The sequence below is a fragment of the Trachymyrmex cornetzi genome, unplaced genomic scaffold (assembly GCF_001594075.2).
Source record: "Trachymyrmex cornetzi isolate Tcor2-1 unplaced genomic scaffold, Tcor1.1 scaffold47, whole genome shotgun sequence".
NCBI classification, from domain to species: Eukaryota; Metazoa; Arthropoda; class Insecta; order Hymenoptera; family Formicidae; genus Trachymyrmex; species Trachymyrmex cornetzi.
This window is the reverse complement of record NW_017299509.1, coordinates 54,057-79,050: the sequence shown is the minus strand read 5'-3', so window position 1 is coordinate 79,050 and position 24,994 is coordinate 54,057. Positions and strand designations below refer to the sequence as shown.

The 24,994-nt window shown below is 35.7% G+C and overlaps 3 protein-coding genes across 12 annotated transcripts; all 3 read right to left on the bottom strand.

The window, feature by feature from the left end:
* Positions 1 to 332: 332 nt before the first annotated feature.
* On the bottom strand, positions 333 to 1,796 carry RpS2 (ribosomal protein S2). Of its 2 annotated transcripts, none has more exons than XM_018513587.1 (3): positions 1,715 to 1,796; positions 1,064 to 1,412; positions 333 to 868 (listed from the first exon to the last, which is right to left on the bottom strand). In XM_018513587.1, exons 2-3 carry the CDS (start codon positions 1,409 to 1,411, stop codon positions 380 to 382), a joined length of 837 nt encoding a protein of 278 aa, XP_018369089.1. In that variant the 5' UTR covers position 1,412; positions 1,715 to 1,796; the 3' UTR covers positions 333 to 379. The 2 variants fall into 2 exon arrangements, with proteins under 2 accessions (XP_018369089.1, XP_018369090.1); XM_018513588.1 differs by lacking the exon at positions 1,715 to 1,796 and adding an exon at positions 1,498 to 1,516.
* A 401-nt stretch (positions 1,797 to 2,197) lies between these two features.
* DhpD (guanine deaminase) lies at positions 2,198 to 4,961 on the bottom strand. 3 transcript variants are annotated; one of them, XM_018513584.1, is made up of 9 exons: positions 4,689 to 4,961; positions 4,127 to 4,256; positions 3,779 to 4,042; positions 3,460 to 3,678; positions 3,246 to 3,353; positions 3,051 to 3,158; positions 2,800 to 2,965; positions 2,525 to 2,671; positions 2,198 to 2,434 (listed from the first exon to the last, which is right to left on the bottom strand). In XM_018513584.1, the coding sequence occupies exons 1-9, from the start codon at positions 4,712 to 4,714 to the stop codon at positions 2,235 to 2,237; spliced, it is 1,368 nt and encodes a 455-aa protein (XP_018369086.1). In that variant the 5' UTR covers positions 4,715 to 4,961; the 3' UTR covers positions 2,198 to 2,234. The 3 variants fall into 3 exon arrangements, with proteins under 3 accessions (XP_018369086.1, XP_018369088.1, XP_018369087.1); XM_018513586.1 differs by lacking the exon at positions 4,689 to 4,961 and adding an exon at positions 4,567 to 4,585 and having other exon boundaries at positions 2,199 to 2,434; XM_018513585.1 differs by lacking the exon at positions 4,689 to 4,961 and adding an exon at positions 4,539 to 4,560 and having other exon boundaries at positions 2,199 to 2,434.
* A 1,444-nt stretch (positions 4,962 to 6,405) lies between these two features.
* LOC108765104 (uncharacterized) lies at positions 6,406 to 23,782 on the bottom strand. 7 transcript variants are annotated; one of them, XM_018513653.1, is made up of 24 exons: positions 23,707 to 23,776; positions 23,559 to 23,632; positions 22,610 to 22,742; positions 21,990 to 22,154; positions 18,191 to 18,379; positions 17,907 to 18,072; positions 17,461 to 17,655; positions 17,293 to 17,382; positions 17,104 to 17,214; positions 16,864 to 16,964; positions 16,625 to 16,754; positions 16,220 to 16,356; positions 13,635 to 13,838; positions 12,502 to 13,466; positions 11,884 to 12,236; positions 9,123 to 9,325; positions 9,000 to 9,027; positions 8,781 to 8,921; positions 8,391 to 8,620; positions 8,019 to 8,130; positions 7,711 to 7,779; positions 7,424 to 7,530; positions 7,053 to 7,274; positions 6,406 to 6,975 (listed from the first exon to the last, which is right to left on the bottom strand). In XM_018513653.1, the coding sequence occupies exons 1-24, from the start codon at positions 23,733 to 23,735 to the stop codon at positions 6,759 to 6,761; spliced, it is 4,371 nt and encodes a 1,456-aa protein (XP_018369155.1). In that variant the 5' UTR covers positions 23,736 to 23,776; the 3' UTR covers positions 6,406 to 6,758. The 7 variants fall into 7 exon arrangements, with proteins under 7 accessions (XP_018369155.1, XP_018369156.1, XP_018369157.1 ...); XM_018513654.1 differs by lacking the exon at positions 13,635 to 13,838 and having other exon boundaries at positions 23,707 to 23,775; XM_018513655.1 differs by lacking the exons at positions 23,559 to 23,632; positions 23,707 to 23,776 and having other exon boundaries at positions 22,484 to 22,692.
* Between the last annotated feature and the right edge of the window lie 1,212 nt (positions 23,783 to 24,994).

Sequence of the window (24,994 nt, the reverse complement as noted above, 5' to 3'; positions counted from 1 at the left end):
AGATAGCAATTTGGTAATTTCCTATTTTTGTTTTCAGTAAGAAAAGTTATTTTGATACTATTTGCATTATATTTTCATATTCTTAATATTCTGTATTGTATGTTATAACAAAAAATTAAAACTATTAATAGAGCTATAATGGCACCATTGATTGTTTTAGTGTTAATATAATGTACATGTATCAACATGTTCTGTGATGATACATGCACAATTGATTGTAATTCCAGTACTTATTGTCTATTAGTTTCTATCTATTTTGCTCAACGAAATGAAGGAGAATAGGAAGTGTTAGGTTCCTAAGAGGCAAGAGATTGGAAGGAGAAAAAAAAGAATTGTTTTACAATTTTTCAAAGCGCTTTCACAGAGGCTAGATGTTTATTCAGACAACTTCGGCTGCTCTCGCGCCTCCTTTGTGAGTCTTGGACAGATAGTCAGCGAATTCTTGATAAGGTGCCTTAGCCAGAGCTTGCTCCTTCCACAAGTCAGGCGTCAGATACGCGTAAGTCTTGGCGATTGCAGCGTAAGTGGCCTTGGCAAAGTTACCGAGTGTGCAGGTTGATCCTCTAGCTGAGGTATAGCAGTCCTCGATACCAGCCATCTGAAGAAGCTTTTTGGGAACTGGGGCGGATACAATACCAGTACCTCTGGGTGCAGGTATTAGACGCACCTGTACGGAACCACACTTGCCAGTTACCTTGCATGGCACCGTGTGCGGCTTGCCGATCTTGTTACCCCAGTAACCACGTCGTACTGGTACAACGGACAATTTAGCCAAAATAATAGCACCGCGAATTGCAGTGGCTACTTCCTTGGAGCATTTTACTCCCAGTCCAATATGTCCATTGCTGTCTCCGATGGCAACAAAAGCCTATAAAATGTTACATTTTAAATATTCTTGTCTCTCTAAAGTTTTATATTCTAGCTACTTTTCTAATTAGTTCAATTTACTCTATCTTTTTCTAATTCTTAGAATTAGACAAAAATAAACAGTAAGTCAAGTCGAGATTAAAATTTATTTTACATTGATAGAACTAGACCTTGAAAGAAAGAAAAGGAAGTTTACCTTAAAACGCGTACGTTGACCAGCACGTGTCTGTTTCTGTACTGGCATGATTTTTAGAACCTCGTCCTTTAGATCTGGTCCAAGGAATTTATCGATGATTTCGTATTCCTTGATGGGTAAGGAGAACAAGTAGATGTGCTCGAGAGACTGAATTTTGCCATCTCTGACTAGACGACCCAGCTTGGTAACAGGGACCCATTCTTTACTATCCTCCTTGCCACGACCACGGCCGCGTCCTCTGCCTCTACCTCTACCTCGACCTCTCAGGCCTCCGCGATCACCTCCTGCTCCGCGAGAACCAAAACCTCCACGAAAGCCACCGCGTGCGGCTGGAGCAGCGTCCGCCATTCTGTAATCAATTCATGATAAATTTGATCAGAAATGTCATCTATAATATATCCTAGATTTCAATCTTATTAAAAGTTGATAATTACTATGCACACATTTTTAATATTCAAATTTGCAATGGCAAGCCTGGGTAACCCTAAACGGGCGATGCCGACCTCGCCGATATACGACATTTGATGAAATATTAGGAAATGCGATGAAAGTATTCATATAAGAATATTCATAATTTTAATGCCTCATACAGATGAACAAAAAATATGCAAAAATGATAGAAAAATTGAGGACTTGCTGAAATATACTCACGTTACTTCTTTCCCTTTCCTCGAAAATCACAGAAGAACCGGAAACACGAGGTGGAAACAAGAAATTAGTATGCCTTCGAGATGGCGCCTCCTACATTACGTAATATCCGATATTTAAAACATGGCGCGTTCTTATCTAGTAACGGGTTCGACATTTAGATATACAAAACAAAAATTTATCATATTATTAACTAAGTGATAATCGTAAAATAATATTTAAAACAAAATAAAATATATTTAATATTCGGTAAAAAATATTTAAAGAAATATTCTATTATTTCAAAGTATGCAAATGAAAATATAATTTCAAAGTAAAAAATTATGTTTCTGGAAGAGAAGTAAAAAAAACACAGATTTTTTTTCAGACATTTATTCATTGTAACGATTTATAAATTTGTTACACTGTATAAACAATACAGAAATAATGTACGAAAATATATAGAGAATATATAAATAGAGAATATATAATTTTTTATTTATTAACTTATAAAATATTGTAAAAATAAAAAAATTAAAATTTCTTATTTCACTTGTTTACCCTTTACATATACTGATATTATATTACGTTCATCACCGGCATATATAAATCTCTGTAAATTCTCTTCGAGTGTATATTCTTTAAAATTATCCAATAAACTGCCTTCTGCGTTCATGTCAACGATGAGAGCATCGAATTCTTTGCCCATCATCAAATTACCGACTTTGTCATCAATTGCGAGTGCTAAACACAATCAATATGTTAATACAATTGTAAAGAGTTTTATGTATATAGATATAAAGAACATTCCTAATATACAATGACCAACTTTACCTTTAGCACCTCCTAATGTTGCCATATGGAATACATCTTTGTAACTAAGCGGTGTATAATTATCTCTCGTTAAAGATAAACAATTTGATACTTGTAAAACTGATCTCATCTCATTCAGCATACTGTAACTAGCTGCACCTGAAACATCTAAGAAAACATATTCATTTTTAATATAATGAATATATTATATCATATATATTAATTGAAATTCAAAATTTAGATTTTAAGTTAAATATTCAAATTGTAAAACTTCTACAAAGAGACTCTTGCAACACCTGTTCCAAGTCCGATTTTGATACCGTTAGCCTTTAATCTTTGTACATCGCAAAGCCCGCTTTTCAAATTTGTATTTGAAGAGGGGCAATGAATTACAGCTGTTCCTCGTTCTTTAAGAATAGCAAGTTCGCTGTCTTCAAGATAGACTCCGTGCGCTAATACTGTCTGTAAAAAAGAACCAGATGTACGTTATATATGACTCTCAATTGTTTCAATTTACTTTTTAATAAATAAAGAAAATGAAGTATACCTTATTGGTAAGGAGACCAGCAGCATCATAAACAGCCGTATACGAAGGCAGGTGTGGAAAAGCTTGTTTCACTGCCATTATCTCGTCCTTATTTTCAGAGACATGACTCTACGGACAATGAGGAACACTTTGTATTTATAATAATAGCTGTACATTGTTGACATAATATTAAACAAGTTCAATAAATTAAAATACCTGTACATGTACATCTTTCGTCTTAGCGATCTCTGCCAGCTTTTGCATTAATTCCATATCGCAGCTTAGTGCGAATCTTGGTGTGATGATCGGCTTTACAAGTGGATTCTGCAACAAGTTTGGAGCAATGCAATATTTTTCTGTGATTAATTATGACATAAGATTGTCTATCTATAATTGAAGAGTTGGCAATAAAATACAAGTTTGTATTTACTCCTATTATCTCAAGAGACTTTATAAAATCTATGGTGTCCACAACTGACGTCAAGGTACTTTCGCAATATCCATCGTCACGCGGAATGTTCATGTTCACTTTTCCGATGAAAGCTCGTTGACCCAACTCAGCAGTTTTTTTTGCAAGAATTGCACATGCATCGACATATAAAGATGCAAAATAACATGCCGTTGTTGTGCCCATTTTGATGGTTCGTTTCTGCAATGACATATATATTAGACATAATGAAAAGATACAAGAATATCTGAAATAATTATACATTTTATGGTGTGATCTTGATTAGAATTGTTTTACACACCACAACTGCTTCAAACACTCGCTCTGCAAAATCTGTATCACTATACTTTTTCTCCAGCGGAAAGGTATAAGTTTCCAGCCAATCCAAAAGACCCTTGTTGTAACCCAGTCCAAGATTTGGAAACTGTACTGCATGAGTATGGGCATCGATAAATCCAGGCATCATAAACTGACCACGCGATAAAACTTTAATTCCATCCCAAATTCTCCATTCGATCTGAAACTCTTTCTCGTGATCCTTTGGATTCTCCAAAATCCAAGTAATCTAAATATTGCATAGGTAAAATTATATTTTTTATTTTAAATAAACTGTACACAAATGTGTATGTAAAATTAAATAATTCAATACTTTGCCATTATCAACAAATATAGCCACGCTCTCCTTAATAATTAATTCTTCTTTATCATTTGTTTGAATCAATGGACCAAAAAAAACTTGTCGAAACATTGTGCTATATCTTCTATAAATGCTTATATCACTGAAACAAAAATAAATATTATATACATATATATTGCTATTCAATTTCATAATTACATTCAAGACAATTTAAAAACTTTTACAGTTGTACACTTTACAGTTACAATTATTAAATTTCATAGTTTATTAGAAATTAAATATATCATAATATATTGTTAATATATTATGTAATTTTAATTAAAGATAGATATATATAAGATAAATATATACAAAAAAAAATTTATAAAATATATATTAACAAATAATTTTCTTTTGTTATTTTATTGTATAGAATACAACAAACAAACAAAAATTTCTTTCTGGAGTCTAACACCGTAAAATTTTCATAACGTCTGTGAATAAAATATCACTTGGCAACTTTTCAAGATTCACTGTCGATGCTTTCGCGACAGTTTTCGTAACGCTATCGTAGATAACTCGATCACTTAATTACGTTGTTATCACAGCTGCGATGGTCATTCAAGGATACAGCCATGTTACGCAAAGCAGCTGATCTGATTATTAGAGTCATATCTGGGTTAGATTAGAAAATAAATACTTCATCTCTGCAATATCGGATAAAAAACAAACGTGATAAGCTTCGACGGATAAAAATGTTCGCGTGGGATGATACAGTTAATTATTTCATGATTAATTGAAAATTGCAGTAATCAACAAGGCCAAAAAAATGCAAATTTGTTATACGCAAATAGGCATAGAAAATGGACTGCGCCACAGATCAAGGACTGCGCGATCCTTGTCAAAATGGTCGATAGGGATGAGAGAGAGGGACCGTGGCAGACGGCCATTTCTATCTCTTTCCATTCAATGGTGTAATGGGAGAGAGAATGAGAGGGAGATTGGCCGTCTCCCACGGTCCCTCTCTCTCATTATTGTCGACCACATTTGATACACTACTTAGGCCCTGTTCCACAACTCACGGTTAACTCTTAACCGAGGTTCAACTTATTCATTGTCTTTTTCCAATTCTAGAATTGGAAAGACGTGAGAAACAAATTGAATCTCGGTTAAGAGTTAACTGTGAGTTGTGGAACTGGGCCTTAGATACGGATCACGCAGTCCATTCTCTGTCTCTTGTTATACGTATAATGTATGCAAAAAAATACAGTCGATAAATCTCCAGATGCTGGTAATTTCATCTCACACATGTATTATCGATTAATGGTAACTACGTTTTTAAAATATATAATATGAATTATAAAAACAATAAAAGCGAAGTAATAATCTGCAGCGATGAAAGTAAAAAGCAATAATGTATATATACGTTTTTTTCTACAATTATTGCATCAATAATTAAACCTGACATAAACAAAAAAATTAAATTACATAAATAAAAATTGATAATCAAGTTATAAATATAATATACATATATAATACACATACATCTATATACGAAATATCAGGATGATAAAAATAAAATTAATATTGTAATGCAAGTTATTCAAAGTTTAACAATTACGTAACCTTCTGCATAAGATTGTTTTTAATATTTCTTCTGTTGTAAAGAATATGGGTAAAAAATAATAAATCGATTTATTTTGTATTTTGTTAACACTATTCTCTTGTCTCCTACCGTTTTTCATAATCTGAAAGTTAATTTTTACATAATCAGTCTTGTCAATGATAGAGAGAGGAAGATAATATTATGTGCCAACAAAAAATTAAAACACGTCAAGATGTATAATCAAATTATTTGTTTAATTCTTCTTTATTAACAATACTTTTCTAAATATTTCAAAACATTTAATACACAAACTTTATCTTATTTTTTTAAAAATAATCTGTTAACAAAATAAACGCAATATCCTTGAATATTTTTCAACGTTTAAAACAAATCTCAAATATCTCATTAAAATTTTCCAATAAATACAAAAAAATACAGACACTATCATATTATTTTTTAATATAATTCGATGGCATGTAAATAAACGGTTTCTATTTTTTTTTAAGTTTTTGATCTCTCATTGCAATCACGTTGAATTACGGATGTCAGAAGCAAGGATCATGAACCCTTCCTATTTTATGTCGAGATAAATTAATTTTTCGTATGCGAGTTTTATAATATAAATTAATTAAAATGTTAAACATTCTTATCATTTCAATTTTCTTGCATTAATAAATGAATGTATTATTCAATATCGATGTGTTCATCGGTTTCAGAGCGAATAAAAATTTTGACTAGATTTACAGTTATTTATTAATACATTTACAATATTGCGGATTTTATCTTTTGTCAAACACAATAGTCGAAAAAATCGATTTATTTCGCATAAAGTGTAGAAGTATTTATCGATTTGTCATTTCTGAAGCCATGATACAAATACAGTTGCAATGAGGAACCGAAAACCTTAATCACAGCTCGCGGCCAAAGCATGACCTCACTAAGCGAAACGAACTCTGCAACTATTAATTTATTCAGCCTTTCCATAATTGACATATGTTACAATGTACACTTAGTCTTGCTACTTATTTTACTGATACAGCTAATCAGAACGCAAGAAAATCACATTGGATGAGGCGCCGCGTTCCTTATCTGACCGCATTTGTCGAAAACGTATCCGATCAACCGTTTGTTTAACGGTTCTTGGCAAACGTTTAATGACATTGCATGAATCATATAAAACACGAAGAAGAAAATTAGAATACTCAACAGCACTATATGCCGTATTGATAATACTCTTCTTTCTCGTCTTAATAACAAAGATTGTGACGATTTTGCGCTAAAAAAGAAATTACATTAAGAGGCAACAATTTTAGATAAAGCGATAAAAAGAAATTGAATGAAAAAATCAATTACCTCGATCTACTCTCAGAATTAATACTTTCGTTGTCAGAAACTTCGGAAGAGACTTCCTCCTTTACGTTCGTCCAAACCTCATTATCAATTATCGCACAATTTACTGTACTTTGGCCATTAGAATGATTCAATCGTAGCATGTTGTTATTTTCCTCTCTCGAGCTACGACGAGATTCAGCCTGCTCGAAAATACCTCGTAATTCACTGATGCCATTGGAACTTCTGTTCAAAAATATTTTTGAAAAATTCAATGTAGTGTAACATATATTGTATATTTTTTAAATATTTAATAATTACTTTAAGATATTTAATAAATGTTTTAAGCATTAACTTAAGAAATTTAAATCTAAATCAATAATAATATTACTAACTCGGCACGATGTAGTTTTTCGATTTCCCATTTTGGGGATTCGGAGCTGAACGATGGTCTCCTGAGAGTCATGCGTCCGGAAACGGAATTTCGCTGCCTCATAATGTCCTGTATGGAGCAAAAAATAAAAAATGTAGACGAATGTATAAAAAGAATAAAAAAAAAAGTAAATAGGCAATCATGCATGTCAGTGTTAGTAGTGCAGAAACATAAGAGGATAACCCTGTTGAAATACCAGGCTGTAAAAGTAAAAATTTGAAGCTAAAACAGTAAAACAAGACAAATTGCCTTTGTCACATCCTGTATGCTGCCCATCGGCCGAGACATTGTGGCTACGCTGGCTCTTCTCCTAGCCATCTAGAAAGAAAAATGGACAAAAAAAAATATACCGATTATCTTAACCGGCAGAACGGAATTAAGACAAAAAATGAGAGTGCAAGCTGTAAGTGCATAAAAAAATTCCTGCGAAATTGTGCAAACGTGCGAGTGCACAACAACGAAGCGATGGAAAGTGCGAAACGAGATACGATATCTAACACGTGATGAAAAGCTGGCGAAAGAAAGCGATGAATATGAATTTTTCAATATTTTCGAACCATCATACGATTATTGGCGGGTGTACCGCTCCTGTATCTAATGCGAGGCAGTTCATCGTTGAGCTCGCTGGCGTTCTCCTCTATTACTATGTTGTTGTCTACCAGGATCTGTCTGGAAACGAACAGCGTGCACTATCTCATCGTTTCAAAAATAAAGGGAGAGAATTTCACATCAAATACTAACAAATCTTTCACTAAGAATATTTATTCCGATTATCGACTGATTTCTATAAGAAAGTAAACCTTTAAGGTTTTAATCATGATAAGATCGAAGACGTGAATATCATATTTTGAAAGTAATGTCAAAACTCAAAATACAAATTGAACGACGGAGCAAGGCGAATAGGGAAAGGTGATAAGTCTGATCCTCACTTGGTCTCGGCGACATTGGTGATCAGTTTCTCGCACCGGGAATGCAGCACTTGGAGGTATTTGTCGGCCAGCAAAACAGCTCGGGATACCCTACGCTCCTGCTGCACGGCGCCTAGAGTCTCGGCCGCGCAAGACACTCTGTGCGCACATCGCACGATCATGTCCAATTGATGCCTGACCCGTTCCACCCGCTCCACGGATTCCCTATCCGTGCATAGTGGCGCGAGTTCCTGACGTTACGCAAAATTCAATCCCTTCAACGAACCATGGAGAAAGACTACTAGCTAACTGGCAAACGCTTCGCGATCAAATTAAACACGTTTCAACGATTTAGCTGAAAGTTCTACACGATTGCTTAATATGCAACAAGATATTTTCGTATTCGCTTGCCTGAATGTCCCGCTGCATCTTCCGCACTTCGTTGGAGAGGTTTTTCTCGGATTGATCGCGTTGTCGAAGAGACAACGCTGTTCTTCGCGGTAAAGTCAATCTTTCTGTGCAGAGGCATAACGAGAACGCTATGTACTTCTTCTACAATAGAAGTAATGTCATGTAACTATCCGTCAAAATATCTTATACAATTCTTATACTTAGAATGTGCTTATTTACCTGCAGTTCGAACTCATTTGAATTCTCCCTGAAAATAAAAATTGTTCAACAATTAATTAAATTGTACGATCAATTAAATTATATTTGTACGATTAATTAAATTATATCAAGTTCACTACTCACCTGATCGCTAATTCAATGTCCGATAAATTGGTTAGATTTATGCAGACTGGCCCAGATTCCTGCAGACGAATATCCGTGAGACTTGGGAAGACTTCTACTCGTTGATTACTTTCCGGAATCAAAGATACATTTTTTTTGCAACGGCACTCCAATCGGCTGAGGTTTTCGCCCTCCGAATATGATCTTTTCATATTTAAAGCCAACTGTAATAACAAAGTAATATTTCGAAATAAACAATAAAAGAGCAATAAAAATTCGATAAATGCATTCGAATGTAAAATAACTAAGCCTCTCGTAAAATTAGCGGACGTCCGCTGTAAATTATCTTTCAGTGTCTGACTTTCAAGAATAACGGAAGAGAATTGCATACTGCATCAAATTTTGTTGATCCCCGCTAATTATTAGTGCATACATATGCAAGAATAGGGAAGTTCGAAGCGATAAAAACAGTTAACTTGGCACAGATGTACTTCCAGTAGTAATTTGACCTTCGGTCCGTATGCAAGCGTTATCGCATCACGTTTGGATAAATATTATCGGGAAAAGAATAAAAATGCAAGAGAATCGCGTGCATAATTTCCAGCATAAATGAAGCTTGTAATTGAAAGGTAGGATAAATAATAGCAGGCTCGAAAAGAAGAGACAAGTGACTCGATAGAACTCTGTTAAAAGAGATTATTATGAACTTTTTTACTCTGATGATTAATTACTGCCTATAAACGCGACGAGTGGAGAGGATATAGTGAGAATTTCGGCGGCCTTTTCTCTTCTCGCTTTTCCACTAATATCTGTCGAAAGTTTACGTGGCAAACTTAAGGCAAATATTATTTCTCATATCAAACGAGATAGACCGCCGGATGTAGAAGGGGCACGTGCGTTGTGATGCTATCGCACTTCAATGTAATATTTATAACTTCGCAGTATTCCGGTGGAATTTTGTGTCAGACGATCTGTAAAAAAAAGATGCAATGCCATCATTAATTAATAAATTACCTATAAATAATGCATACCAGTTCTCTACTATATAATAGCATTTATATTAACTATAATATGATAGGATTATTGCAAAGTCACTTCGGGGGAGGGGGGTGGGGAGAAATCAGCAATTCTTTATTGAACTTCTTGGTGTATATAAAGGAATAAATATTTAACGTTACATAAAATTTGCGTAAGATAGCTAAATGAGCTAATGGATTCTTATCGCGGAAAAACATTTGATGTGTGTGTTCATGTAATTTTCTTCCTTTGAAATTATAGTAAAAAATATAAAAATACGAAGAGTCTATAAGTATAACCAATTAAAACACAGATAATGCGAAGAAGTAATGAAACTCTAGTCGACCGGCGTAAACAACGAATGGAAATCATCACAAAGCAACTTATAAGGTAAAAACTCGCGATCGACCTTGTTGTCTGGATTTTTCGCCGCAGATCTATAATGATCGGTGCAACTGTGCCAGTAAAAATCGATATAATTGAACGAGTAAATAACAGAGATGTCCGCGACTTGCTATGGTAAATAAAATGCAAAAAAGAACAGAGACTTTCAAATTCGCAAAGTATATATTATTTGTGAGGGCGATTAATATAAAAGATAAATAAAGAAATGAACGCGATTAAACATAAATTATATTGGAACATTGTCACGAAATGTTTTCGCAATAAACATAATCAACTTGATCATATATTTGCGATGGCGAGGTATTAGCCGAGAGTTAATAAATTACGATAGGGAAGACGCTGCGTCTAGTAGATAACAAATTAATTAGCGTTCCGTGCTCAGAACAAGCTGAAAGAAATCGCGTGGCTTTAAAATATGTGCGACTGTCTTGTGGCTATTTTAGACAACGCGTTAAACGAGATACGTTACATGTTTACTTACTATTCACATGTAAATGTGGGCATAAAGGAAAAAAGAAAGATATAATTTTCAAACGAGTAAATTATCGCGAAGCGATAAGTTACCTCAATCTTTTCAAACTAAAAAGAATGAAAATATACTATAAAAAAAATAATTACTTTTATATATAACGTATTTCACGGACATCAGATGTCCGCCTTTAGAAATTACTCAAATTATTGTAAACCTGTTCATGTATTCAATCGGTACAATATATAATCACATAAAATGTTCAATAAAGTAGACAAATATTACATCAAGAATTAAAAAAGAATCGTATAACCAGTTTTTCAAGAAAATCTCGCTGCAAATCCGTTTCCACGGAAATCTTTTTATTTTATGCACGTGGAAGTGCGATTAAGATGTCTCTTTCAGAATAATAAATAACAAAGCGTCAAGGTCACTTAAACCCTCTATTGCAAATATTGAGACTCGCGTGTACTAATTGCTGAATTAACATGAGCTAGCGATAGCGCTCTAGCGATAGACACGGTGACCGCGTGTCAGATAATTGCGACATTTTTTATGAGTAATTAGTGCCAATTGACCGCAGATTTATCGCTGATCGTTCCCGTGAAGCAGTAATAATTGCCAATCTCAATTGCTCGGCTGACCGTGATCAAAATGCCTGCCTGTTGAGGCCGCGTTTTCTGTTGAAGCGCAATTTAATTGTTTTCATGATTGAGCGACTGTCAGTGCTCAAGTTACACGCGTCGAGCAGGCTATTCCACCCAATTTAATCAAATCCAACAGCGTCGCGGATCAAATAGGTCCTTATCTTTTCTTCGTTCCACGTGCGGGATGTTCCAGACAAGGAAAGCTACTTCTAAATTTATATCTAAATCTTCTCGGTCTACCAACCTGTGGTATTTCTCGTTTCATTTCCAACAAGTTTCTTTCGCGCGCTTTTTCATCACTTTGCACCGCATTCTTGCACGGCACTACTTTTATCGAACCCGAATCGGTCAACGATGCGGACGGCGCGACATTGACGATTTCGTCGACCTCATTCACGACTTCTTCAGCGATGCTGCATCGATCACTGGACCCCGTCATCGGTTTACACTCGCCGTTGCCTGAAACGGCTAAACTATCCTCGCGATTCGACATTTGGCTATCGACTGACTGTTCGATTCGCGACTGACTCTCGCCGTCGACTCTTTGCACGGACGTCAAGGAGTGGGGATCCTTTGAATCCATGATCTTCGCTGAATCTGTGGGAGAAAATGAAATCAATGATTTAATAAGATAGCTCGAGAGAAATTTCCACAACATCTTCTTCTGAGACGGATGTGAGAAGTCGAAGGTGATTGAGAGAATCATATTATCACATTTCGATACGCGCGGTAAATTTTTTTTGCCGTATCATTAAATTGTGTGATATGCATTAATAAGTATGATATATATTACACAGTCTTCATATCCTAGCTTGATCGAGATCGGCTATCTAATAAGATTAATTAAGATGGAGATACTTACCAGTTCGATCACGCGAAAATAGACAGCGATTAGATACTAAGTGTGCTTGCGAAACAGTCTTGTTTAAATATGGTGTAGATTCGAATACCACATTCTTCATCTTGCACTTGTCTATAAATGTCGAAGATGAATGCATGGAAACGTCGTCATCTTTCTTGTTCCCGACGATAGGAGAAAAATCCAATTCAGTGGAATTCATTGAAACGGGGAAAGCACGGTTGGAAGCCTCGGCGATTCTATGTAACCCGTTTTTTGCTTCCAGTGGAAATTTCAAGCGTGTGGGCGCCAAATGGATCTTTCTAAGTATCGTCTGCTCGACCGGTATTTCATCGTCTAGGCTATGCTGGAATTGCTTTTCTGGCGTGGAGTTCGTGGAATCGCTGTCGCTCTCTCTGTTGCGGTAACCGTGATTAAACGCATAGTTCATCACATTATTTCGCTCCCAATCGGTGATCTTGTTGATCTTGTTGATTTGCGAGGGAGAGTTGTGTGGAGTGCTCGATGATTGCTTTACTTTCAAATTAGGTCCCTGATGATCCTCGAGCGGATCCTGCACCGTAACGACGTCGAACGGGCGGCAGTAGACAGAGATTTTTCTGCGGGGACTCGCTGGATTGCTTGCGTTGCTCACTTCTGATACTTGTTCACTTGTACAATCCCACTTTATCTCTTCCGACGTGGCCAATGCCTTCGAATCCGCTTTGAGAATACTTAATCCCTTTGACATTTCACTGGATCGATTCTCCTCGGAATGGGCCGGATGTTCCTTGGAAACGCTTCGTGCTTCCGCACTAAGCAGCACAGATTTCTCGTCGTGGTCTTCCTGCGTTAGATCATCTCCTCGCGCGAACGAAACATTGATAATATTCGTTTCTGGATTCTGATAACCAAATGTTTGCCTCGAGTCTTCCACAGTTAGCGAGGATAATTGTAAGTCCGACGGCAACGTGTATATCGATCGGTTCCTATTAACAAAACGATCATTCGATTATCAGCAATTTAGTTCCAATTAACATTTATATTATTGTTGAATACGTTCACAATATGCGATATTTCGCGACGTTTCTTTTTTTATGATGATATTTCGTAGTAAATTAATTTTGAACTGTTACATATTTTATAAGTAACGGGACCTTAAATTCCCGGCTAGCGGGCAATCTTTGCGATCGGTAAGGGCGCTAAGAGTGCTCTCGATGATGTTGTGTAACTCTTTGATGATGGGTTCAATGATGCGGAATCGATTTTGGACACTCGGGGACGGGCACGTCTTTATAACTTTCGAGAACAAGTCATCGTTTTCGTTATTCACATAGTGCGTTACTTCCACTTTCGGCTGGCTAGAATAGCGATTATAGCAAAGAGAAGTTAATGAATACGCAAGCTAAATACACCGAGCATACTTAACGAATTAATACGGCATTAAATTAGAATTTACAAAAGTCGACTATTTAACTTTTAGCCATTAGGGCACGTTCCACTTAACGTTCACAACGCTCGATGATATGTTTTTGCACGATAACAGGCGATAATTGTTTAAATGTCAGCAATAGCCTGCGGCGTAACACAAATTCATGCATAACGCGAGTCCGTCATATTTTTAATAGTCTTGAAACTTTGGCATTTTATCTTATGTAATCTTTTTAAAAATAGTTGCAAATAGTATATAGCGATTATAGGAACTAATGAAAGAACGTTTTTGCATAATTAAAGAAATTCATATTTATAAAAATAATAGTGTTGTCAAATTGCCAAATGACGTCAATCTCTATAACAATATATTCAAAATGTAATATTCATTATTTACGTTCTTTTTATGCAACATTTGCATAAAATTTAAGAAAAAATTATTATGACTAATATGCAAATTCTTTCACGAGAGAAGAGTTATCGAAAATATTTTTTATTAAAACCGAAATTTATACAAAAAAAAATTGTCCCCTTTATTTTTCCATATTTGCTCGCAAAGGTCGAGGTCGATCTTGATGACATAAACAATTCGTGCACATTACAGAGGCGACTAATTAAAACTGCACGCGTGGTGTATGTGCGCATAAATTTAGCGATTTATGCCATTAAGACAACAAATCAAAATGTCCTTGCTACGCGCGTTTAATGTCTGCGTTACATCAATGCTGTCTGTGTCTACATCTTATTGTTAAATACGCGCATGTGTGTCACGTTCGTAATTATTTTACTAGTTTCCCATCGATTAATCTCTATTAGTCCCGACTTGGTGCGAATTAATCTTTTACATTTTATATCTCCGATTCTTTCGAAGAACTTATGCTAAACTTGTCCTCAAAACTTTGTATTAATGATTAATGAGAAGACGAGAGATCGTTCTAAGAATCGCTGTTCACAATCTTATATCGTGTGACAAGTTTCTTTGCGCTGAAGATAATTTTCCGATTGAATGAGGAAGCAACTTTGATGTATGTGCAAGGTGTGATTTTTTCGAGTTGCCCGAAATATCGTTCTCGAGATATCGACACGCGCGACAGCAAGGTCCGGAGCGTACTGATTGCATTCGCCCGGTGAATCGATCTCCCTAGCGGTGCTGACGTCTTCTCCTGCATCGTGTAGCCGGAGGTAATCTCCGGATTGCATTTCGAGAGATCTATAACGTGATTGCGATATTGCCCATGTAAGAAACACATAACAATGCATTTTCTCGTGGCACTCACTACAAATCCAAGTGTAAAAGTGACTACAATATATGTGTATAATTAGTTTTTCGTGTAAAAATGACACTGTATTATATGGTTAAATGTGTCAATCCATTTCTGTAAGAGAGAAGAGAAGAGAAGCGGTATAGTGTATTATTTTTATACGGAAAACCAATTACATACATATATTAGTCACTTTTTATACACATAGATTGCAGTGATATTCTTAGCTCTCGTAATGCAAGAAAATTGTTTTAAGGAAAAAAAAGATAATAAACGCTTAAGAATATTCCTTCGATATATGCATACGTGATGAGTCAATTCCAGTTTGTCGACAGATTCCGTTGTTGTTTTGCGGATATTTTTCCTCTCATAAGGAAGAAATTTTATGATAAAAATTTATCTAAGCACATTTGTGATAATATATTTCTAATAAGCGTTTAATCGTGAATTCGAAAGAAAAAACAAATGCCAAGATTAAATTCCGACTATGCAACTCTTGAGCTTGCAAATTAGGAAAGGATGGATTAAGGCGCAAGTATGATAGTCGGTAAATATTTTTGTTGAGATGCGAGAACAGAGATGGAAATCATGATTTAAGGCGAGATTCGCGGCAACTCGGTTATTTTTACGTGGAGTGTCATTCGAGGGCGCTGTCATATATGCAGGTCATATAAGCAACGAGCAATGTGGCACCGCTATTTTTATGGGAAACCCTGAAGATCCGCCCGCTATGTTTGACCTTGAGCCAGATATTCAAATCGAATGGTCATTCGCTTCGGAAATCGAAGCAATATTTCTTCCGTTATGCGACATATATGCTCGAGATTATGGCGTCTATAAGCGGAACGGCGTTTTGGTCTTTCGTAAAAATCAACTCGTCCGCAAGGTCTCCTTTGCTAACGTAAAAAGCATAAGAATTAGTCGATATAATCAACTTATAATAGACTCTTCTTCCGGGAATTAATCATCTTCATTTCGGTCTATGGTACGCTGATAACTTCGAATACAGGCGCGCAAGTCGATGTCTCATGCAAACGTTGTTAACTTACGTTGCGTGCGTCGACAACAGATCCCGGAAACTCCTGACGCCAAATTGCTCCAAACTGCTGGTTGTGTTTGCCGGCTCGACTTGGAGCTGTGTGCTCGAATCCTGTCTCATGTTTCTCCTCGTGATCTCTTCTGTCATCTGCGAAAAGACGTAAATAGATAAGAGAACAAGGCAAAAGAAAAAAAAGCGAGAAAGATCATATACGTGAAATCGAAGAGCGTGTGTCGCTTTGTCATGAAAATTAGCGTTCATTGCTAATACGATCAACCAACTATAGTAATGTCGCGACAAGTACAACGAGCGTGTCAAGGTGATTGTTTAAGTATGCCGTATGCCTTATCAACATCAAAAAGACGTTAGCGATGAAAGAAAAATCCTAAAGTAAAAACAAGAATATAAAACTCACCATATTTAGTAGAAAAGATACTTTGTGCCTCAATATATCGATATTGTGAGCTTTTGCGTTCGTGTCTTGCGGATTAAAATAAGATAAGTCGTCGACAGAGCCCCGCATCGTAACAAAAAATTGTATAACTCTGAAAATCAATCGCAAATAAAACGTAAAGCAAGCTCAACTAAAATCGTTAAATCGGAAAAACCGATTAATAGAGGAAATAAAAAATAATTAAACTGAAATATAATGACTTTTCTAGCTGTTCCAATATCGTAACAATCTTGGCGTCGTATTCGTTTAATTCTTCCTCGAGTTCTTGTATGTTACTTCTGCTGCAGTCAGCTGTAAAGCCCTGAAATATGTAAAATATATTAAGAAAAAAATTCAAATCTCTATTAAAATGTTCGTATCACTTATATGTTATGTTAATCACTTATATCTTATATTAATGCGAGCATTAAATAAGTTCTACTCGAAATATTTTCACTTACTGAAGCTTTCAATTCCATGTACAATGAATCTTCCATTGATACTTTTACCGACTTATAGGGTGTGCTATGCAGGTAGTATTCATCTTCGTCCAAAACTGGTGATAACGAGAGCTGTAAATAATCGTGCCGATTATACCGCGAGAAATTATTTTTTACACAATTTACATTTCTATAACATTAATAGTTTACTTTTTCTTCCGTAGAACATGCGTTAATGATCGATAACGATTGGAGCTCCACATTTTCGTCTATGAGTTTACGATTCTTTTCACGCAAATTCTGCAATATATGATTTGTTGTAGCATTATAATTCGTTGTACATGGTTATATGAATACTAAACAATACTTCAAACTTACATGAATCGTGTATTCGTAGTCCTCTTTCATGCTAATATTCGTATCTTCAAGTTCGGTTATTGTAGTTTTTAATTGGCAATAATTGTTTTCCTTTTCGTCAAATTCCTCTTGTATTTTGGTGATCAGTTTCAAACACTCCATTTTCTCTTTAGTGATCTTCTCTAGTTTTTCTTTTAAAGGTGATATAGCTTGTATCTATTTATTTGTATGTTAAAAACAATAAAAAATTGAGTATAATAAAGATTCTTTATAATCAAATATTTATTATTCCAAAATTTATTCAAAATGTCGAATACTATATTATATCCAAGAATTCATATTTGAACATTAGTTACGAAGAATTATGCAGAAAAATACAAAATCAAAATGTAAACGTGTAATTTCTACGTCTAAACGGAAATCATAAATAGCTTCTTATAGAATAATAAGATGCAATTAGTTTTTACCTCAATTTCTGCGGCTTCCAATTGCTTCAACAAGTTCTGATGCTCTTTCGTATATCTTTGAAGAGCCAAGGTCATAGTCTTTTCATTCTTAATCAATTCGTTTAATTGATCTCTTTGCTCATCGTTTTCCTTTTCGAATTGCTGACATTTGTGAACATAATGTTTTCTGCATTAATAAAACACATATATAAGCATAAACATTATAAGAATATATTAATATAAATCAATTTTTTGAAGTTATCCATAAAGACAGAATACTTGGATATCAAGTAAATCATACGCACAGCTGTTTCTCGGCAATACTGTGTTGTTGTTTGAGATTGTTGATTGATCTTTCATGTCGTTCGAGCTCGTCGCGAAGGACATTATTTTCCTCGCAGAGTTTTCGAAATTTCATATTTCGAAACTCTAATTTGACGATATCATTAGTCAGATCCATGGTTTTCATTGAAGAGTTTGCGTCGTTCACGAGACTACGGCAATTGGCATATATCATGTATTATTACCAACTGTTGTATAAATAAAAGTTATTATTACATGACATAACGCACATCCTACATTAAACACATTAATTTGCCTTCATGTACTGTACATAATATACGGGGTGTTTTCAAATTCGCGCCCACGAAATACAATACGTGATACTTTATGGTAAAATAAACAATTTTTTCTTTTAACGAAATTGCGTCCGATAATTTTTGCGCTTATTTGTTGACTTCAACCTGCAAAAACTACTTATCGGACGCAATTTTGCTAAAGGAAAAAGTTGTTTTTTGTGCTAAAACGAACAATTTTTTCCTATAGTAAAATTCCATAAATAATTTTTGCGTTTACTCGTACAACTTTAACCTGCTCTTCTGCAAAAACTATTTGTCAGATGCAATTTTTCAAAGGAAAAAAATGGTTTCTTTTAGCGTAAAGTCTTGTACTTTGCGGGCGCGAATTTGAAAACATCCTGTATTTATTTAACACTAGAAATACAATGTTTCTTACTCACTAAAAGGAGAATAAGTAAATAAATTACTATGAAAATAAAAAAAAGAAATAAATGAGCTAATTTTTCTTATAAAACAAAGAACATAATTATTGGGAAATAACAAAAATTTTAGACTCTTATCTTTTATACAAGAAATGTAATATTAATCTAAAAAATAAAAACCGATTAATAATGATCGCTTAATATTTCTAATGTTAATGCGTAATAAAAGAGTTATCGAGAGAACTAAGTGTTTATCCATGTTAAGTAATTTATGATCAAAACATTAATTAAACTATAAAACATAAAAAGTCATATCTTCATATGTCTGTTTTTCTGTTTATTGAACTTATCGTTAAACTTAGTTAAGATATATATGAAAATATATCTATGAAGATATACATCTTTATATATACCTTAACTGAGTCTAAGTTTAATAAACAGAAAAACAGATATTGATGCACTTAGTAAAATTGGCAAAGAAATTTATATTAAAATAATTCGTCTATTATTTACATGCATGTTTTAAATTCATTGTATCTATTACAATATTACGATACAATGGACCGAATATCCTACTTACTTGTACCGATCGCAAATCATAATCGACAAATCAACGGCGCAAGATCGAATGCATCTATCACTAAACGTACCAGCATCGCGTCGATAAATTAACTCTAAATTCTTCGATTTCGCAATGAACATTCGCAACAATAACTAAGCTGTTGCGTTCAACAATTCGTAATAATTGGAGAAGATTCACACGAGCGCTTCGCGCGCGATCAATCGTGTGGAGGGCACGTAAATAATTCCAGAAATAAATTAGTCAATTTCTCCTGTTTACGATCGGCGCGTTAACGAGATCACCAGATATGACCACAGGCGAGCAACGACTGAACACCACACGCGAATTGCATAAGAGATATCGCGTGCCGATTTCCAGCTGCCACAATATTCGTCACACACACCGCACGAATAACACCTGTGTGTCGCTTATTCGACTCTATTGGGACCAGCGACGAAAAATCGGCGGTGCTCCGCGACTAAGGGACTTATCCATGAGAAGATGTACAAATACACATATACACATACACATGTATACATGCACGGAACGCTCGTACGAAGAATAAACTGACGAATTGAAAAGAATAAACACCCAATGAACACAAAGTTATATGTAACGTACCAGTTGTAATTTCCCCACTCAACAATATAATCATACTACAGCAAGAGTATTGTGTTACAATTATATTGTTGAGTAAGAAATTACAACTAACAGATACGTTACATGTAACTTGTGTTCACTGGGCATTCTTTTCAATTCGTCAGTCGTTTCGCTTCACGCTTATGTCGGTTGTATCGGACGAAATTTCGGCACGCATGTTTTTTCGCGGTTGGCAATCAGCCTTTATCACGAGCGACTATGGTACAGGCTGCGGTACGATTCATGCTCACAACGTTCGTAAGTATTACTCGTCCTTGTTTAACTTCGATAAACAACGATGAAATGACTCCAAGACCGTGAATCGGATCGCAGTCGGTAGGCTGCATATAAGCGACAGGCTGTACACGCAGGCATGGTGCACGTGGCATTTCCCGCTTAAAAAAACTCGTGGAATTAAATAGAAATAAGGAATATAATTAAACTACGCATTCTGAACTTAGAATGTTTAAATCTATATCTTTCATTCATGAATTTCCTGAAAGTCGTCTATGTCGAGTTCGTTCCATTGATATACCAAATATTCTATTAAGCGCATAATTTCGCAGATTCGACCAAATTTTGAATTGATTTGCCTTGCATTCATTGCTGCAGTTTCTTATTTTCTCGGGTAGGATCGCTCTAGTAAAATTTAACGAGCGGTATATGTCGTTCGCGCTATACGCATCGAAGTAAAGAAAGTAAACTGGCTCGATGCCGCGAGCTCATTTGAATATACGTGTATGCGTGGGTATATACAATACACATATATATACACACATATATATATATATATATATGTCTTACACGTATTATGCGCTCGTAGAACCGCGAATAATTTTTTCAATACCTCTGAATGAAGGTAGCGTAGTCGGCTAAACTATTGCATGATCGAAGCGGTTCAACCGCTTATCGAGTATATACGCGATAATGTCGCATTGCACTGAATGGGCCAAGAAAAATATTACCGTCTATATATATACGTTTTACGATGTCTTCCAAAAACAATCTATACAAACAATGCCATCACGTTAATATATGCCGCAACTGTTAACGTGTATGAATCTATATGTTCGCGTTACATAATGATAAAACTGAGTTTATGTCGATCGAAAACGGATCCGAACGAATTTGTTCGCGACAGAAAGCCTGAGGCTTTATTTTCGAAAAATTTTTCGCATACGAAAATCAGAAAACAGAATCATATTTCAGCATGCAATAATATACGTTATATATATTATAGATTTTCGTATGCAATATACAATAAATTTAAGAATACAAGCCCTATTTTTTTTACATGAACTTGCAACATTCTTCTTTGCTCTTTTCTCCTCCAATGTGGAAAACGAGGAAAAATAAATCGTATTTAAGTTCAACTGAAAAGAACACGAGGCCTGTTCTTTTTAGCTAAACTTCTTGCATAGTTCATATTTTCTTCTTTTCCTCCATAGAGAGAAAAAGAAAGAAAAATCGTACAAGTTCAGCTGAAAATAACAGATGTAGATACAGCGCTAATAATACATTTCGCGCGAAGAGTGCGGGTAACTCGGTTAACTATACTAATCAATTCCTCTAAAGTCTAAACACCGCGCGGTTGCTTATTCCCGGTCGACGCGTTCCATGTATCGAGTTTACGGTTCACTGGATTCCGCGCTGTTACATTATCCACGCAATAGTTTCGCGTCGCAATTTCTTAATTTACGACGCAATATTTTTAATTAAAGACAAAGGATCAGTGTGTTTCCTTTAAAAGTGCTCTCCTTCCTTTTCGCAATATTTTGTAATTATCAAGTGGCGACCGCATCAAATTATTCAAAAGTCTCGCGAACTTGTGCATTTCGCTACATGCCGTTTATACACATGCGACGTGTTTTTTAAATTAAACAAAGTTTCTGTTTCCTCTTACTAGAGTTTCTCCTGGACATTGCTATTATTGCTGTGCTCCGCAGACTGAACCTGTTGAATCTTAGTGATCCAGCATTTCGTCGCCTCTTTGAATTGTTGCAAATTCACGCAATCCTTCATCGAAACGGCGGCTAAACACTTCCATAATTCCTCCAGATTGTCGATTCTATCGATCAAAATTGGCACGTTACACTATGGTATTTGTAAGAACGATTCTTTTTGCAGAAATCGAGCTATCGCACAGACACTTAAATGTATGTAATCGACGTGTGCAAATGAATGCCATTCATTTACATACATGACTACATATTGTGTAACATAGGTGAACATCGGTCACACTGAAAATCGCGAGTTTATATTCGAGGTTCGCCTCGGTTTATATTCCACGTGGCTTTCCGTATCTCGTCTCGCGAAAATGTGCTACGCTTAAAGCCGTGCGCCAAGTCGTCGATCGCGTTTGTCCTTGTATCGATCGACCGCCTGGCGTACACATACCGGCAATTTGTTTCGAGCTGTATCGCGGTCGCGTCTCACGTTCGTCAATATCGGCGAACGGTGCGGCGTGTCTATGCGTCTCTGATAAGAAAATTAACGTTTGTCTCGTTTTATACGGGCACTCACGACCAGTTCGGTAATTGATCCTGAATGTACTCGACGATCCTGGAGATCGGCACCGCGTCGTCTGTCAGAACCGTCAAATCCGGCATCGAGGTCGACATTGAGGTATCGCAATCCATGAATATCTGCTGCAAAACTGGAAAAACGACGGATCGTTTCTGGTCACTTTCCATTCTTCTAAAGGCGAAAAACAGACTCGCGATGCCTATTTAATTCGCAGTGAGTTAAAGACACTTCGGACACAAGGAACTACAAAACAATGAATGCTTTCCATTTGGTAACACAAGTCGACACAAGTATCGTTCAAACTTTGTTTCTCATAGAATCGTCAAGAAAGATGTTTGTGTTGATTTGTGCCACTATGCTCTACCAACGTACCTAGTTTAATTTTAATCTCGGTTCAACTTTATTTTTCTAAGAATTAGAAAAGTATGAAGAGTAAATTAAACCGAAATTAAAATTAATCAACATTAAGAGAAATGGACATAAGAATTAAAAACAGTAAAGAATAAGTTGAACCAAGATTAAGTTAATCTACATTAATAGAAATGAAAAGCAATTCAATCCTATGAATTAATTCTCAACTGTAGACATAAATCTTTGCAATTTTTACAACTTTTCTGCATAGAATTATTTAATTTCCTGTATATTTTATATAAAAATAAATACTATATACTTTTAAGAGAATTAATCTACACGGGTAGAAATATAGACATGCCATCCACTATACACCTACCACAGTAGTTTCTGTTTTTTTAAGCATTAATTGTCTTATTGTTAAACAAAATTTAATTTTATGCAAAAAAGGCAGGTGTTATACATTTATAATTAAAAATAAAAACTTTGATAGAATTTAACACGCCGAAGACAGGTTGTAATACAGAGCCACTCAAGCAGGAACTTGATAATCTCCATTAAATTTAATTAGCTCGATTTATCAATGAAAAATCACCATTTTCCAATTCGACCTCTTCCAATTCCGCGGACATGATGTTGCTGAAGATTGTGCGAATCGTCACTGTGATTCTGCGAAAGAGAAACACTTGTATACCCGCACATATACATACATATGCGGAGAGGGATCTCAATTTGTATTTTACAGGGGTCGCGAAATAACGCCTTCAGGCATCTCGAGCCTCGATAACGAAGAACCCGTGACAACGAAACCAATCTCACAATCGCTCGCAATCGGCACTGAAAAGCCGGACCGACATCACCCCATTCCACCGTCTCAAGGGGCAATGGGGGCAATGACGAGAGGGGTATCCGGGGAAGCAAGGCCGTCCGTTTACCTTCACCGCGGTGATATACCTTCGTCGCGACGGGGGGAAGGGGGGAGAATATTGTCACGCGTGATAATTGATTGATTTTCCCGCGAAGGTGTAGGTGCAGGAAATTGCAAACAAACAGTGAGAAATCGAGTTCATTTGTTTCTCAGGTGGTTCTGTTCTCCCCAGCACTTTTTCTTCCATGGACCACCTGGCGCCCCCTCCCCCCTGAATTGAAAAGTTCAACTCATGATGGTACAGAGAAAATGAAATCTTACCGTAATTATGGCATCATCACGAGAGAAACATGAGGATTGTTGCACGTTAATATTCTTTTTTTGCTATACTGAATCTAGACAAAATTTAGACAAAAGGATCCATACTTGCCTCTACATCTCTCATGAACTGAATCCCAATTTTAACGAAACCCCAGAATATGAGCGAATTAATAATCGGTGATGTAACCGACGGCGGGTAGTTCCGCCACATTTGAATCTGTACGTTTCAAAATCAAGCACACGCGCAGAGCAGATTGGCTACCTTTGTATCACGCATGCGTGAAAAGAATGATGGTGCTTTTCAGCAAGCGACACAGTAGGTCTGTTAATTTTCGATGAATTCTCTGAACTAATCCAATAAGCCCGGATCCTCATACGGACAACAGCGCTTTGACACCAAACGCTGATTGGCGAAAAACGGGTGATGGGGGTAAATTTTACCCCCACAACCGGCTTTTCACCAATTAGCGCTCTGTGTCAAAGCGCTGTTGCCCGTATGAGGATCCGGGCTAAGTTAGAAGGTCTGTTCTTTTTAGCTAAACTTCTTGCACGATTCCAAACTCGAGAAAATAGATACAATAGTTCGATGAATAAAGTTTATAAAAAACTCAGTAAATACAAAACAATAAAAGTACAATCAATTAATTTTACATGATGCACGTAATTTTTTATCCTAATAATTCCTAAGAACTAGTATAGAATTTATGGAATAAAAATGTTATATTTCTGAACTATATATATATAACACATAAATATACATATATTAAATATAAAATTGTAATTAGAATAGATGAAATTGGAATGGAATTAGAATCAAATCTTAATATAATTATGATATGTTT

What these genes read in the sequence shown, in the direction of transcription:
- RpS2 (XM_018513587.1), bottom strand. Translation starts at nt 1,411, where the DNA reads ATGGCGGACGCTGCTCCAGCCGCACGCGGTGGCTTTCGTGGAGGTTTT. An exon ending in GTCAACGTACGCGTTTTAAG is followed by an intron (nt 869 to 1,063) that starts GTAAACTTCCTT and finishes AACATTTTATAG; the next exon opens with GCTTTTGTTGCCATCGGAGA.
- DhpD (XM_018513584.1), bottom strand. Translation starts at nt 4,714, where the DNA reads ATGACCATCGCAGCTGTGATAACAAC. An exon ending in ATCGCAGCTGTGATAACAAC is followed by an intron (nt 4,257 to 4,688) that starts GTAATTAAGTGA and finishes TTTTTGTTTCAG; the next exon opens with TGATATAAGCATTTATAGAA. An exon ending in GAGTGTTTGAAGCAGTTGTG is followed by an intron (nt 3,679 to 3,778) that starts GTGTGTAAAACA and finishes ATGTCATTGCAG; the next exon opens with AAACGAACCATCAAAATGGG.
- LOC108765104 (XM_018513653.1), bottom strand. Translation starts at nt 23,735, where the DNA reads ATGCCTGAAGGCGTTATTTCGCGACCCCT. An exon ending in AATGTCCAGGAGAAACTCTA is followed by an intron (nt 18,380 to 21,989) that starts GTAAGAGGAAAC and finishes CAATTGCCGTAG; the next exon opens with TCTCGTGAACGACGCAAACT. An exon ending in AGATGCAGCGGGACATTCAG is followed by an intron (nt 8,621 to 8,780) that starts GCAAGCGAATAC and finishes GCGTAACGTCAG; the next exon opens with GAACTCGCGCCACTATGCAC.